The 16869-nt window shown below is 36.0% G+C and overlaps 1 protein-coding gene across 1 annotated transcript in view; it reads left to right on the top strand.

Moving 5' to 3' along the window:
• The first annotated feature begins 1446 nt into the window (after positions 1-1446).
• Positions 1447-16869, top strand: part of LOC122809027 (uricase-like) — a 285205-nt gene continuing 269782 nt past the window's right edge. Inside the window, exon 1 of the mRNA XM_044080229.1 lies at positions 1447-1547. Within this exon, the coding sequence (XP_043936164.1) occupies positions 1521-1547 (27 nt within the window). The 5' untranslated portion in view covers positions 1447-1520. The remainder of the gene's footprint in view (positions 1548-16869) is intronic.

Genomic DNA, 16869 nt, shown 5'->3' with positions numbered 1-16869 from the left:
TGACCCCCTGCAAAAAAGAAGTTTAAAGGAGAAGTGCAATGACTGAGATTTGCTCTTCTCCTGTAGTTTTTGTCTTTTTTTTAATTGACATTTCAAGTTCAGACATTTCAATAGGTAGGCTTTCCAAATATATCCACTAAATATCATACCATTAAGTGTAAAATCTTCTTCTTCTCCTTTCGCTTTTCCCATTAGAGGTCACCACAGTGGAACAACTGTCCCCAGAATGATTGGCAGTGAAGTTTTACAGTGTTGAGTTACCAGCTTGGTGCCCAACCTTCCACGGGAGGCACACACATGCACACACTCATACCTAGGGCCAATTTACAGTGTCCAATCCACCTGCAGCATGTGTTTGGGATGTGGGAGGAACTCCTAAGGCAGCAAAAAGATAGTCAGACAGGGAGAAAAATGAATGAGTTCAGACAGAATAGCTTATCTGAACCATGACTGAGAAACAGCAACAGGTGAGTGACTTGCAATGATGAATAGAGACAGTGTATTACATGAGTGACAGATAAGGTTGAGGGTTGGTATAATTGTTAAGGTGTTTACCCTACAGAGACAAGGTACAAGGTTTGATTGTCACCTTTGAAACAGAAATTAGATCATCTTAAAATTACCCACAAGGGCAGCTAGCCTAGTACTTACCTATGAACCTATAAGAACATCACAGAATATATGCAGAATATTGTACACTGACGCAACTATATCAGATGGACCTTCCTGTGCATGGTGTGGGTATAGTGACAGAAAACTGCATTCAGATTACCAGAGTGAGGACTGTACATTCACTTTAGCTTTTCTAAATGCATCCCATATTATGATTCCTGCTGTGTGCCCTAGACTATTTTTTTTCTTTTATTATAATGATACTCTTCCATGGAAGAGGGGACCCAGTCTATAACAAAAAATGCTGGGTTACAGCAACACTGGTGAGAAGACATACTGGGGCACAGTTACTGCAATTAGGTCATCCATCCAAATTTATATAAATTTTAAGCAAAACCACAAACAGGTTTAAAAAAAAAATAGCCTGAATTCAACCATAAACTTTGCCTAATAATAAAATGATTCATTTTAACAGTCCTTCTATTTGCCATAGTATACTTATAAGCTGTATTTTGTTACAGTGTTCTTTCTTTTACATCAGTATGTGTTTGTAGCATTGTTCAGTTTGTTGGATTTAAGCATACAACTTGGACAAAAACGTGGATGGCAATAGACGATCAATGAACCAAATATTGTAACTAAAAGATGTTCTTGCACTTTTATGCTTTTTGTTTGGTAACACAGATATAGCAGACACTGTGTAGTACATGACCTAGAGTCATTATAGACATTTCTGGTAAACATTAGCTATGTGCTACTGGTTTAGTCACCTTAGGAAGGCAAACAAAGATTGCATTTGTTGGCCTGCTAACTCAGTATAAATAAAGATCCCTCTAATAAATCTGTAAACGGTTAAGAATTATCTGGGAATAAATTTAGATCCGTGTGGTCAGTCAAGTACAAGTAAAATGTCTCACTATTTTTCTTCGAACAAGGTAAGAATAAACTTAAAAGTATCTTATGCTACATAAAAGAGCAATGTGTTGCTTTACATGGCTGCATTTAAGGTATATACCTAATCACATATGACAAGTCTTTATGTGTTCTCAAAAATGTTGTTTTAGTGGAACAGTTAGTTACTTGTAATTTGATTCTTGTAAGAATGGATTTGCAAGAGCCACACTGCGACAAGAAATTATAACGTTTTTTATAGTGAATTAGTTTAAATCACCTCTTATTTTTTTTTTTTTTGTCAGATACATATTTTGATATTTTTCTGCATAGCTCCTACAATATTCTGGTTATAAACTTTATGGGAACAAACATTATTACAAACACAATACAGTGTTTTTCTTTATGATTGCACAATTGTGTCACTGTTTGCATTTCAACCAATTATTATAAATTTAGTTCAGAAAATAAATAAAACTATGTTTAGACAGATTTTTATTGGTAATAACCTTAAAAATAACCCTATTCTGTGTCCCTATGTTTTTCTCTACTTTTCCGACATTAATAGTGCTGAGTGATTTTACTAAACTGAACTGAATGGGCAATAAAGACAGCAATGAAATATATGTGTATATGTAAAGTATATGAATATGTAGCGGAAATGGACATCTGCCATAGGTCTTTACTGTGCTTTTATTAACCCTCAGAAAGTGGGATTTGGTAAAGGAAATGCAATGCTTCCCTGTTAAGTAGATTGCCATTTTCACAGGATCCAGGAGACCCAAGTCCATTTTCATATATGGTCATAGCACACTACTAGTACAGTGTTAATGTTACATTATGCTGTTTTATATTTAAAAAGCTATTGTTAAGTGACATATAAAATGTAGCTTCTTACAGAATCAGCTGTTACTTTATCCTTTATTTCCTTAGTTGTAATCCAAACTGATAAGCAGCTTTCTATATCAACAAGGCCAGTTAATATTCCTCAGGAACCATGTGACTGTAGGATGGGATAAACCATGAACCATAGTGCACATATTTATTTTTAAAAGGCACATTTTGACTACCATAAAAGCATCAGAAATGCCACCTTGAAGCACATAAAGAAATTAAAAGAGTGCAAATGAGATAACAAAGAATATAAATGAAAGAGGATATAACAGAAGATTAAGTGGCAAATGAAATACATGGCAGAAGGTAAAACATCTTCAGGAATGTTTGTGTGAAGGACATGGGCTTGAATAGCCTAAAGCCTAGAAAATGGACACTTTTAATATTTCCTGTGTAATCAGTTACCAAAAGCAGTAGGGGAGGCCAGGACACCTGAGACCTGGTTTATTCAATAAAGGTAAAACAATGGGGGCAGGCATCACTGAAATATGTGCAGGATGTTCAACTTTTTTTCCTTGAGAAAGAACTATTTAGAAATTAAGGTATCTTCAGGTTACATGAATGATAAATAATTGGTATTAATTCCACTTAAAACTAACATAACACTCATTATCTTCAGTGAGTCCTTGATAGATGAAATAATGAAGAAAATACATCTGCATGCCATAGAGGAGATAAGGAGCATAAAGAGAGAGATGACTCTTAAAACTAGCCTTGTAGCTCAGAATGTTTGATAATTTAATTCTAGCAATGAAAAGGCTTTACAGTTTTGTGTATTGTTTGAGACTCATGGTAATAGCTTTACTGATAAATTGAAGAACTACTACAGAAGAATGAAATTTATTTCACTGCAAACAACAGAGATCAATGAGCTGATTTGCCACTGTTCTTAAGATTTTATTCTCTTTCAATTTCTGTGTCTTTAAACATTGTAGACACCAGCCAGAAACCAACAAATAAAACAAACCCTCTGAAAAAAGCAGCAAAAAGAGGGAAAATTCCACGAATTCCACTTTATTCACCAGTAATAAATTGATTGAGTGCTTTCATAAGCTTTCAAGCTTATGAAAGCCCTCAATCCAAAGCTTATGAAAGCACTCAACCCATTTGTTACTGGTGAATAAAGTGGAATTGGTGGAATTTTCCCTCTTTTTGCTGCTTTTTTCAGAGCCTTTAAACATTGGTTGGAGCGATATTGATATCCGGATAAAAGTTTTTAATTGGTACCTTTTGTACTTGATTGGATAGTAGAGTATATAACAAGTAATGTGCATGCATGTTGGTATGTGGCTGTGGTAGAGTATATAACAAGTAATGTGCATGCATGTTGGTATGTGGCTGTGGTAGAGTATATAACAAGTAATGTGCATGCATGTTGGTATGTGGCTGTGGTAGAGTATATAACAAGTAATGTGCATGCATGTTGGTATGTGGCTGTGGTAGAGTATATAACAAGTAATGTGCATGCATGTTGGTATGTGGCTGTGGTAGAGTATATAACAAGTAATGTGCATGCATGTTGGTATGTGGCTGTGGTAGAGTATATAACAAGTAATGTGCATGCATGTTGGTATGTGGCTGTGGTAGAGTATATAACAAGTAATGTGCATGCATGTTGGTATGTGGCTGTGGTAGAGTATATAACAAGTAATGTGCATGCATGTTGGTATGTGGCTGTGGTAGAGTATATAACAAGTAATGTGCATGCATGTTGGTATGTGGCTGTGGTAGAGTATATAACAAGTAATGTGCATGCATGTTGGTATGTGGCTGTGGTAGAGTATATAACAAGTAATGTGCATGCATGTTGGTATGTGGCTGTGGTAGAGTATATAACAAGTAATGTGCATGCATGTTGGTATGTGGCTGTGGTAGAGTATATAACAAGTAATGTGCATGCATGTTGGTATGTGGCTGTGGTAGAGTATATAACAAGTAATGTGCATGCATGTTGGTATGTGGCTGTGGTAGAGTATATAACAAGTAATGTGCATGCATGTTGGTATGTGGCTGTGGTAGAGTATATAACAAGTAATGTGCATGCATGTTGGTATGTGGCTGTGGTAGAGTATATAACAAGTAATGTGCATGCATGTTGGTATGTGGCTGTGGTAGAGTATATAACAAGTAATGTGCATGCATGCATGTGGGTGTGCGGCTGTGCTAGAATATATAACAAGTAATGTATGTGCATGCACGTGGGTATGTGGCTGTGGTAGAGTATATAACAAGTAATGTGCATGCATGTTGGTATGTGGCTGTGGTAGAGTATATAACAAGTAATGTGCATGCATGCATGTGGGTGTGCGGCTGTGCTAGAATATATAACAAGTAATGTATGTGCATGCACGTGGGTATGTGGCTGTGGTAGAGTATATAACAAGTAATGTGCGTGCATGCACGTAGGTATGTGGCTGTGGTAGAGTATATAACAAGTAATGTGCATGCATGCATGTGGGTGTGCGGCTGTGCTAGAATATATAACAAGTAATGTATGTGCATGCACGTGGGTATGTGGCTGTGGTAGAGTATATAACAAGTAATGTGCGTGCATGCACGTAGGTATGTGGCTGTGGTAGAGTATATAACAAGTAATGTGCATGCATGCATGTGGGTGTGTGGCTGTGCTAGACTATATAACAAGTAATGTATGTGCATGCACGTGGGTATGTGGCTGTGGTAGAGTATATAACAAGTAATGTGCGTGCATGCACGTAGGTATGTGGCTGTGGTAGAGTATATAACAAGTAATGTGTGTGCATGCACGTGGGTGTATGGCTGTGGTAGAGTATATAACAAGTAATGTGTGTGCATGTACATGGGTATGTGGTGGTGGTAGAGTATATAACAAGTAATGCGTGTGCATGTGCCTATAGTAGAGCATATAACAAGCAATGTGTGTGCATACACGTGGGTGTGCGGCTGTGGTAGAGTATATAACAAGTAATGTGTGTGCATAGATGTGGTTGTGTGGCTGTGGTAGAGTATATAGCAAGTAATGTGTATGCATGCACATGGGTATGCAGCTGTGGTAGAGTATATAACAAGTAATGTGTGTACATGCATGTGAGTATGCAGGTGTAGCAGAGTATATAACAAGTAATGTGCATGCATGCATGTGGGTATGTGGCTGTAGTAGAGTATATAACAAGTAATGTGTGTAAATGCACGTGTGGATGCGGTTGCAGCCCAGCCCCAATGTGTGTGCTAGTCATTAACCACTTTATCATAATATGTGGCTTATTCTGCCTTGAGTGATGTGCCTCATTTATGCCTTCAGTGGTACTGTACCTTATCTTGTAGGAATACATTATCCCATGGAGCCTTAAGAAGTACCATGTTGACCCTCCCAATATCCCTTTCCTGTTTTGTAACATATTGTTTTCTGCCAAGCCTTGCCACCAAATTCAAATGTGTTAACCTAATACATACATTTTGTATTGTTACAAGCTGTAGATATGTTAGATCTGCTTTAAATGTGGATCTCTGTCTACCTAGTTTGTTGTTAGAAAAAGAGATATAAATACTTAACTATCACACATAACTACCATTCACTACCTTGAAACAATCGAATCATTTTGTTGTGCATGGAGTGCTTGTGATTATACCCTGGTACAAGAAGAAGAAAAAAAAACTTCTTAAGCATCTTTCTGACATCATATGCACTATTAAGTTTAATCTTGTACTTGTGATTAACAGCTGACAATGCCTGCTGGAAAAGAACAGTATCAGAAGATAAAACAGCTTTAAAAGCTGTTCAATACTTTGCTCTGCCACAGTTTTTGCTACCATTTACCCTTAACCGAGATAGAATTTACTAGGTTTTGTCAAAGCTTTAAACTCAAGACACAGCATTTTAATTCTGCATAATTTTCAATGTCCCTTCCAGTCCGCTGCTTTAATATGCCATACAGATAAATGCAGTTTTCTAATATGCAGATTAAAGTGAGTGACACACTTGGCACTAATACTGCCTGCATCAGTTTGCCGATATGAATGACTCTAAAACTAATGAAGTCTCTAGAGCTACTGTAAATGATGGATATCACTGTACCTGCTATTAGAAAACAATAACCTAAATGTGTTTTGTGAAATACAGGACGCAGCAAATGCAAGATACAGAGGTACAAAGGTAAAATGAGACAATTCTGGAAAAAGTGCAGAACCTCAAGCATGGTTCCTCTTTATTACATGTTTTATTTTTTTTTTCACATTGAAACACTTCAGTTTTGCTTATCAATACTGTAATCATATTGGCATTTTCAGAACATACTGATTAAGCACTGCTTGTAACCAGTAATATGTTTGTTCCATGCCGAATCACTTTTTTTAGGCTATTATTCAGTTCTTAAAACTTATCTTATCCTGTACTGGTGTCTTTCTTTTTGCAGTGTAAGATCTCTGGCAGTTAGTGCAGAGGGCTAAAGCTCTGAGCTGTTAATGACCTGCTTGTTTTGCCCAGGGTACAGTGTTCAATTTCTTCTACTATCATTTGCCTGCTATGTGACTCAGAACAGTCATTTAACCAGACAGTGCTACCAGGCTACCCCTGAAATGGGACAATTATGTCTAGTGTGTTTACCCAGTTAACATATCATTGAAAAAGCCATCACCAGTGTCCTGAGGTCCCTAAACAATCTCATTCTGTGATGCCACCCTGACATCTGTCAAACATGTTCCTTCAGATGGGAACCTCCCCAAAGACAAAGGGACACAGAAGACAATCTGAGTGTAAGCACTGTTGGGGGGTTGTTAAGGACAACCTAGTGTAGCGTCATCCGCACATTTGTACACAGAATTTTATATCAACCCTATCTGGATGATGTTGCTAACATTGCATACATCACTAAATGCAATATCAGTTAGTCCACCCTCACATGTCAAATTCTATGGCAATCTGCTAAGTGTCCACAAACAATAACCCCACCCTCTTTCCCCCCTGGAATGTCTGGACTGATAATTCCCTCTTCTTCCTACACCTTGTCTGTCTCTTCAGTGCCTAAGTTGTGGTGCCTCTCATCGGTATGAAATTTAGCAACTCTGCAGTTATTTTGAACTTGTAGTCCACTCCTTATTCATCTGTACTATCATCAAGTGCAGATTGATATGTATCAAATGCTTCTACTTTTTATCAATAGTTTTTATTGATTGTTAATTTGACTATTGATGTGCTGTTTATTTTCTGGACTTTGTACTGCATTATTAAGAAGGGCTTATTAATTGATCTAACCTGTTGATGAATTCAAACTGTATTTGATTTGTTATTTTGGGGATTGTGATGACTCACCACTGGATCAGTAATCAAGGAGCCTCAGTCTTAAACACTGGCACCTGTGGAGGACCAGCTACTTTAAGACCCTTAACAAAGGGTGTCCAATCTTATTGTGTAATATTAATATAAATATTAATATTAATACAAATGGTAGTTTGACCAAGAGCAAGGCTATTAAGAGTGGCCTACAGTGTTACCAAATAAACATGCAAGTACTCTCAGAACTTAAATATGTCTCACAAAGATCAACCGCAATGAAAAGTTTAAATTTATTTAATAATAAATAATAAAAAAAACAAGAAAATACTCAGTATATATATTCACAGTGATATCAGAGTTCAAAACCACAGGAAATATTTAAAACAACCTTGCAAGACTGTCTCAGATAAATAAAGAAAACATCTAAACTATACTTCATTGTATTCCTGACCGAATCTAAGAGAATTACTATACCCTAGTTAACTTACTTTAGAGCAAGGCAGATGTCTGGCAAATGATTCCTGTTGCTGTCAGGTCCAAGTCGGAATAGAGAATGCTCTGTCTTTCTCAGAGGTTTCTCAGATTAATATCTCAAATATTACTTCTGGGATAGCTTGCAGAATTACATAATTTCTTGTCATCTAACTCTATCCCAGGTGAAATTCCCATTGCTGGAAGCTAGCAGTATTTAGCATCTACCTGTGAAAATACATAGACCTCAGATCTTTGGCAGATGCTGGAAGTCATAAAACAGTTACATTTCTTCACATTCAAAACTAGTAATTATTTCCCCTTAAAGACAAGTATAGGCATTCTGTCTTTAGCTGCCATAAAGTAATTTAATTGCAGCTATTTTTCTGAAGTTAACCTCCTGTATTCCAGTTTCCACTGTTGAAATATATACATTTAAACAGTTATAATAGTGTATGTGCATTCTGTTCTCTTCCAGCAGGGCACACTAAGAATACATCTTTAAACTCAGTACTTTACAAAATACCTTTTTTAACACACATTAAACCGAGCACAGAAAACAAATGGAATGGAGTTTGCAGTGCAGTGAGGATTGAGAAATTTACCCCTTTCCCCACTGTAGTGTGATCTTGAAGTTGGTATTATTTAGTTTGCAGGGGCTGTTTTTATTGCTCATTTTAAATGTAGAATCTCTTCTTATGACTGCAACACGATCTGCAGTCATAAGAGTACTTTATAACATGCGCAATAGATAGTTCATTACAAGTTTCGGTGCTACAAAATTTCATTTATGTAGCATTGCAATGTTTTCATCTCAATAATATGACTGTCGACATTCTAATAATTTGAGCAATTGAAGGTAATCCACATATATATATATATATATATATATATATATATATATATATATATATGCAAAATTAAAACAGTTAATAAAGTACACTCATGATGTTCTATGTAGTAAATATGAGAAAATAATTACAGGCCATTGTGAATTAATGCTCTTTTCTTAAATGCCAAATTCAATGAAAATCCCAGATTTTTTTCTAGTACACAATCCAAATTTGAGATTTACCTGCATTTTCCACAGAAAAATGGAAAATCCATGTGTCATACGAGAGAGAAAGAAACATGGGCCTGAATTCAGAAAGGTTACCATGAAGTGTACATGATGTGTACGGCACTTTATCCTTTCCACATTCAGTGACAACCCTATCAGTACCATGGTGGGCTGTTTCTTTGGTCGTGTTAGTCACTAAAGAGGCAGTCCTAGGTAGAAGAATATGTTAATTAACCATGTGCTGTCCCTCAGAACTACCTGTGATAAGTTATTTATGCAGCTAAGTGCACAGTCAACCCTGGTCTCTCGAGCATTCATATTTATCATATTCTCATGTCTTTACTTATGATCGTGAAGCATAAGCCAGTTTTTAACTCTTTGTAAGATCAGATGAGCAGTACATCCTGCTTATGCAGTCTCTGCCACATATCTTTGTAGTATAACTTCAAGAATGGATAAAGCCATAAATAGACTTCATGTCACATGGTATTGCCTCAGTCTCGGGCCATTTGCAGTAAAGAATTTAAGCTATACAGTCAGCTCCACTTAAATACATATCGGATAAAAGCATATTTTGCTTGAATGCATAGAGTCCATTCAGTCGCATTTTTAGTTAATGGAAATGTTTGGAGTGTATTCCGCATTATCCCATATTGGTTAATTGCATATTTTGTTTAAATACATAGCTGTCTCATATCCAGTGTAGATCATTGATATGTTATTTTACTTCGCATAACTGCATAGCCAGTATGGCTGCATGCTGTAATGGTGGGGTGTACATACATGTATGTCCTGGAGTCATTATGTGAACAGGAAGTCTATCAGTTATCTACGGGATATTACAAGAATGTCAAAGAAACTATTACTTTAGCTGAGCAGGTTGACGTTATTAAAAGACTTGATAATCGAGATGAGAGTGATGATGAGGTTGATGTCTCTACTTCTGCAGTACACTTCCATGACATTATTCAATCTCTGGATATATTGCGCAGATTCATGAAACAAAAGGGATATGAATCGTTTTCCACTTTCTGCGAACTGAAGGACATTGTATTTCATCTGAAATAGCTTTTCAAACAGTAAAAATTTTTTTTCTAAATCACATGGAACTGTATTGACTACTGTAAATGTTTTATGCAGTACATTTTTCTATAAAGTTTCTGAAATGTATCACTGTGCACATTGCCTTACCTAGCATAAGAAGAAAGAAAAGGCACATACATTGTGACTATAGGGAATAAAATCTATTTTAGATGGAAGTCAAACCATACTGATTTTCTATGCTAGAGACATCAGAAAGTACACAGACTGAATGTTAAGTAGAATAAAGCTAGAATAAAGTGAATAAGTGGTAATGAAGCCTGTGGCAAGCAGAATAATGATACTGTAGAGTAATGATACTGTAGTAATGATAGTAATGATACAGTAGTACAATTTTGCAAATAGGCTTTTCTTCTGCAACTAGATGTAAATAATCCTGTTATTGATAGACTTCCTGCTCATGTATTTGTATATCATCTGAAACAGTAAACAGCTGTAAACTGTAACTTTTCTATAAAGTTTCTGAAATGTATCACTGTACTTGTGTTTTTTGTGATTACTGTTTATCCAGCAATAATGTAACTATTTCTCATATCAACTTCACTTATGAACATACTCCACCTAACTGCATTAACTAACCTCTGCCTGAGGCTATGCATTTAAGTGGAGTTGACTGTAAATACCAACAAAGTCTCTCTCACATTACTCAGCCATAAACTATAATTTTTTAAAATAAGTATTAGGTGGTCTTCGAATGCTACATGGAGGTACTGATTATACAAGTAACAGGTTGGCATAATGGTTAAGGGCTTCAGCACAACAGATACAAGGTACAGCCTTTGATTCTGACCTCTGGTTACTGGCTTGGCTTGTATTAGTCTGCAGTTCAATAGCGTAGGGTTTACCTTTAAAGAAGAAGATAGCTTCCACCATAAGGAGATCACTAGTGTGCAGTTATGAAAAATATCAAGGTGCAAGTCTTCTTTTTGTCTTCTCATATGTCTCATTGTCACTTTTTGCTCTCTTTAAATTACTACACTGTTAGTTCATGTGAATAAACAATCAATTGCAGCCACCAGCAGAGAGTCATTCACACATTCAGGAGGGTGAACTGAATGTTTCAGTTAACATTGGTGAGTCATAAAATAATAAGTAGAATGTTATGCATGCAGAGAGCATGAATATTGCTGAAACATGTAGTAAATAATAAACAATGAGTCTTGCAGGATACAAAATGATCCAAAAAGTACCACTAAAAATCGACTGCAGAAAACTGTAGCAGTTGATCAGAAAATACAGCAGCAGACTCAAGAAATTGAATTTTGCAGAACTACGCAGCCCTGTTCACTAAGCTAGGTTGTTTGCCAGGCGAGTACAGTATGAAAACATCTCCAAGTACAGCATCTGTAGTCCGTGTGACCAGAAGAGTATCAATGGCTCTAAGAGAAGTAATATAACAGATGAAAATAACTCACAACATGGGTGTGATTGTATAGTAATCAAAATGTGCCAAATGGGTTAACAGTTTAATCGCTGTAATAAAATAGGACAAAGCAGAATATTTACAGACATACAAGACTTGATTAAGGTAATAAAAAAACATTAGCCACTGCTAATAGTTGGAGAAGTTGTGTACACTACACATAATGCAAAATACATTAAAGTGAATGATAGATGCTAACCATGGTTTCTTGGGGGCTAAGTTAGAAGGAAAAGCCCACATCTTTGTATTTTTAATGCACCACTTCAAAGATTTATTTCACCTCGCTGTGACTGCAAATGGTCCACTGAGATGAGTGCACTACTCTGGTAAACAAATATAAATAGATAAAATAAAATATGATTTCGAATTTTCAGACATTTGATACTTTGATAATTTGTCAGTGCACAGGCTGTGGAAGGTCAGGACAATGTGGTGAATATTATTTATGAAACCTAGCAAAAACATGACGCATTAAGTATCAAACTGCTAGTCAGAATAAGGCGCTATAACTTAAAGTAAGACAGAAACAAATGTAGATTTTTGTTATCAGCCTGAAGTATGTAGGTGACATATTAGCTTCAGAAGGACTAAAGCCAGAGACTGAGAAATGCACTTGCCTAAGTCAGAGGATAAGCAAGTTGTTATGAGATTGTTGGACATGGTGCTATACTTTACAACATTTACACCATCTAAACAGACATTATAATGCTTCTGAGAATGTTCTTATTGCATGACATTGAATGGGAAAGTTCACCAAAAACAAGATAATCGTTTGTTTGGGGTACCTGCTTATTATGCTTATTTATTCATTTATTACAAATGATTAACCACAACACTCCTGCTGAGATTTAATATCTCTTCTTCAGAGGAGCTGAAGGGATAAAACGCTTCAGGTACATTATTTGTTAGATGTACATAAACCAACATAGATAATTAGACAGTTCATAAAATCAAATGAACAACATTTGCATAATACAAAGAATAGTGTGTTAAAAAGGTACACATTTAATACAGGGTGCTCATGTTGAGAAATATAAACAAAAAAGGAACACAAAAGAAAATGAAAGAAATAGTAATTAGAACAGTTAATCTGTCATTAGTAGGATGTAGGTGCAAGGGGTGTGTCAGCAAGTATTACAGTAGCTACAGGAAGAAGGCTTTTTGCTGAATGGGTTTGGGGAGTTGGAGAAATGGTTAGTTTAAGTCATGTGGTTTGCAAGTAGATTCCAGTCAATTTGGAAGTGAAGCCATATATATGCAAATGAATAAACCGTAAAGCATTTACTGATGCATACACCAGACATGCTCAGACTGACAAAAGATTGGTAGCCATTGTGTATAGATATGAGAAATTTCAAAGTACATATATGGAAGACAAGTGCTGATTTACACATACCATAAGTCACTGCAAAGCATCTTCATAATGTTCTTATACACGACACTTGTAAGGTTATAAAGCATGATATTTACACTGCAGAAATATGATTTAAGAGAATGATATAAACCCAGAAATGGATTACATTTCAGATATATGGAGGAAAAACCATTATGAAGGAGTAAGCTGAGGATTTACTGAGTAAAGCCTTAGATATAATATGGGTCCTACCAAACATACCCATGTCAGAGGACAGAATCACACAATTTAAGAAATACCTACAGGAAGACGAAGAAATGCAGTTACTATTAGGGAGCAATTAACAACGTTGTATATAGAAATATAGGTGTACTGCACTTACAGAGATGAAATCAGCTGTATACAAGAATGCATATTTAAGCCAATTAATATCATAATACTGAATCAGCTCTGAGATGGAGAAAATACAGAGGACTCTTTTCATAGAATAGTACTAGGCTAAGTGCCCTTTTGGGCCATTTTAAGCCTAGCCAATTACTCCATGTGAGGATCAAACCATGCACCTTGTGTTTGCAAGGTAGACACTTTAACCATTATGCCAACCTCCCACCCTTTTAGAAGTTATAAAATGTACAGAAGAGCATGTGAAGTATGAAATGGCCAGGAACATCAGGACAAATTGAGATGGTAGGGCACAACTGTGACACATACTATGTATCCCAATCAGAATCACTGTGAAGAGATAATACATTAAATACTTCACCTGCTCAGGCAAAACTGTAAAACTAGAGCATTATTGCTTCTGTTTAAGGAAGAAAAATACATCTGAATAATCTTGACATGGGTAATCTGAAAGATACAACATATGCCAGTGCTATTAATACATCGAAATATATATTTTAAGGCACACATTACAAAACATATTAATTTTTGTTAATGGTCTACAATTGCCAAATTAAGAATTTAAAATGTTTATAAATTCATGGGAATTGAATTATATTACTACAAGCTGAAGATACTGTCAAAGTAATGGCCAAGTAAAAATAATAATTCAGACAATGAAAAACATCATGAAAAAGAATACAAGTACTAAAACGTGAGGCTGTTATTTACCTGTAATGGAAAAGAGAACTGCACCTTTGCAAGGAACTAAATTTATCACCTGCACAACTGTTAACAGGTACAAGGCTAAGAAGTAAATTTTAGTAGGTGCTACTTTGTTATTACTAACAAATTAAGTTAATGTTGCTCAACTATTAAGAATTCAGACTGAAAAAAAGGGAATCGGACTGAAGGAAAGAGAATCAGACTGAAGAGGGAGGTTGGTATAATGGTTAAGGTGTGTACCTTACAGACACAAGGTACAGGGTTTGATTCTCACTTGGAGCACTTTTTTAGGCTTAAAATGACCCACAAGGACAGTTAGCCTAGTTTTAATCTATGAACCTATATGGGAGGTTGTCATCTATGAATTGTTGTAGCAGTCATACTAAAATGGTATCAGCTTTATAAAAGGGAAACAGGGTGAGCATGCAGTGCCAATAAATGTGCATGAGGGTCAGTTTGAAGCTGTTTACACCTTAACATAGATACTTTTATGTTCAAGCAGCAGAGTTACAAATCTACATCAAAAATCTGCATAGAATAGAATCAAGGTGGTATTTACAGAGAATGGAATTAACAAGGCCAACATTAAGTTCAACTTGCTCAAATAATGAGGACTCAAAATGATACCAATAGAAGTCAGAAGAGCTAAGAAATATGTACTGACGTTAAGCTTGAAAAATTCTATAAAGCAATAAAACTAGTCCCCATGATCAACAGAAATAGTTGGGACTGAGAAAAGTTATAAGTTAAGACCCAGAACACATAAAAGCAATTACTTGTGACTGAGATTACTGATAAGCATATACCTGTGTCCATAAATGAAAGACATCTGAGGAAGTCTTTAAGATATAGTGACTACACATAGCATATTTGTAGAGTACATGATGTTGTTACAAGCTGCACAATATTTAAAATGTTGTTTCTGAATTCGCTTGATATTCATTTAAGGAAAAAAAAGTAGTATGGTATAGTAAACTCCGGCATGTTTTTAATGTAAATACTTCATAACATATGTACTAGCGTATGTGGTACAACTCAATCTTATAAAAAGGGAGTTGTGGACTATATCTGTAGTATAGCTTTAAGAATGGGTGAAGCCTTCAGGGGTTTTTCTTAGCACCCTCACAGGGGAGGTACAGTAAAAATTCAAGCTATAAATATCAACTGAATCTTGTTATTATTGATCAGTTATTGTTGCAATTTTATAAATGAATATTAGAGCTTGGATGACTGTAAACAACTCTCTGTTTGCTTTGAACAGAACAACCCAAGCCATTTTAGTATGTAAGAACGCAGGCACTTAAAAAGAATAATTTTGTTCTGATTAGATATTACAGCACAAGGTAAATCAGCAAAACATTAACAAATATATTTAACACAGAGAAGTGGCAGTTACTAAGAACAAACTAAGTCTATTTTTAGCTCCCTGCATTGACCAACAACTGCTACCAGCTCCTTTCCTTATTTACCGTGTCTCTAGGCCTGCTTTAGCCTTCTACAGCCTCTACCCTATTCATGGCTAGGGTTGGTGAGAAGATCACAGACGGTGGTGCACCATCATACTGCTGTTAATGGACATGCCCTAACCCATCACCCTTTACCAACCTTGCAAGTTCTGCTATGGATGCCTTCTGCAGGTGCATGCATGCTTCTACACATGTCAAGTAGCACACCACTTGTAGTGTGGAGCTTGTCAGGCTCTTCATGCTGCTATTGCAGTGAGCCGGATTGCCTTCCACCTTCTCAGATGAGCAAGCCAGCATGAACCTGTCACTCCCATCCTTACCTGCCCACTCCCTTCAGCACCCTTACTGATAATTAAACATGAATCATTTAGGGTGCAATCAGAGTGTCATCCTGGTAACTATTTGAAATGTCAGGACCCACTAGATCAAGTTTCAAAATATGGAGATTGAATGGCTGAAAGAATGGACTTACATATTCTAAGTCTGAGATGCCATTTCTCACATGGTGTATGGTGAGTGTCCTCCCTCCAAAAAGAAGTTTTAAGGAAAAGTGCAATTTTCAAGATTCACTCTTCTCAAGATTTTTGGTCCTTTTTCTTCAGCTTTTCGGCACTTGGCATTTTGAGTGCAGACATTTCATTTAGGAGCCCTTTATTCCTCTGTGCCTAGCCTGGTCAACAAATATAAAATAAATAAATGAATAAAATATTACCAATGGGTGAATATATAACCACAAATATATACTTAGCCTCCCTGAAGAGAGTTTAGCATAATGTAAATTAATATTCCCCTCTAAGAAATTATTTTAGTAAGTTACAGTAATTACCGAATCAAAGAAGTATTGAATTCAAACAAACAGAAAACAAAGTCTAAAATATTAGCTAAACCTTCTTAAAATCAGTCATTATTAACAGCATTTGAGTAGCGTTTAATACCAAACTGATTCATGTTCATAGGTTCATAGGTGTGTACTAGGCTGATGGCCCTGGAGCCTTTACAAGCCTAGCCCATAGAAGTGCCCTGGCATCGTGCTGCCCGACGTTAGTTCTGATGTTATGTAAAATCCCTACAAAACTAAGACATTATAACAATAAAAAAGTAGCAATCAAAGCAGCTAAGTATCCATTTGCAATTTAAACAATAATAGTGTGTCCCAAGTTCTATAGCAACTTAGTACTTCTAGTGAAACTGTAACTTGTAGCATCAGAATATTGAAGCATTTTGTTTTAGTTCTGTTGC

This window comes from Protopterus annectens, chromosome 8.part0 (genome assembly GCF_019279795.1).
Source record: "Protopterus annectens isolate FY-2018-M chromosome 8.part0, PAN1.0, whole genome shotgun sequence".
NCBI classification, from domain to species: Eukaryota; Metazoa; Chordata; order Ceratodontiformes; family Protopteridae; genus Protopterus; species Protopterus annectens.
The sequence above is the reverse complement of the archived record's forward strand: the minus strand, read 5'-3'. Positions and strand labels throughout refer to the sequence as shown.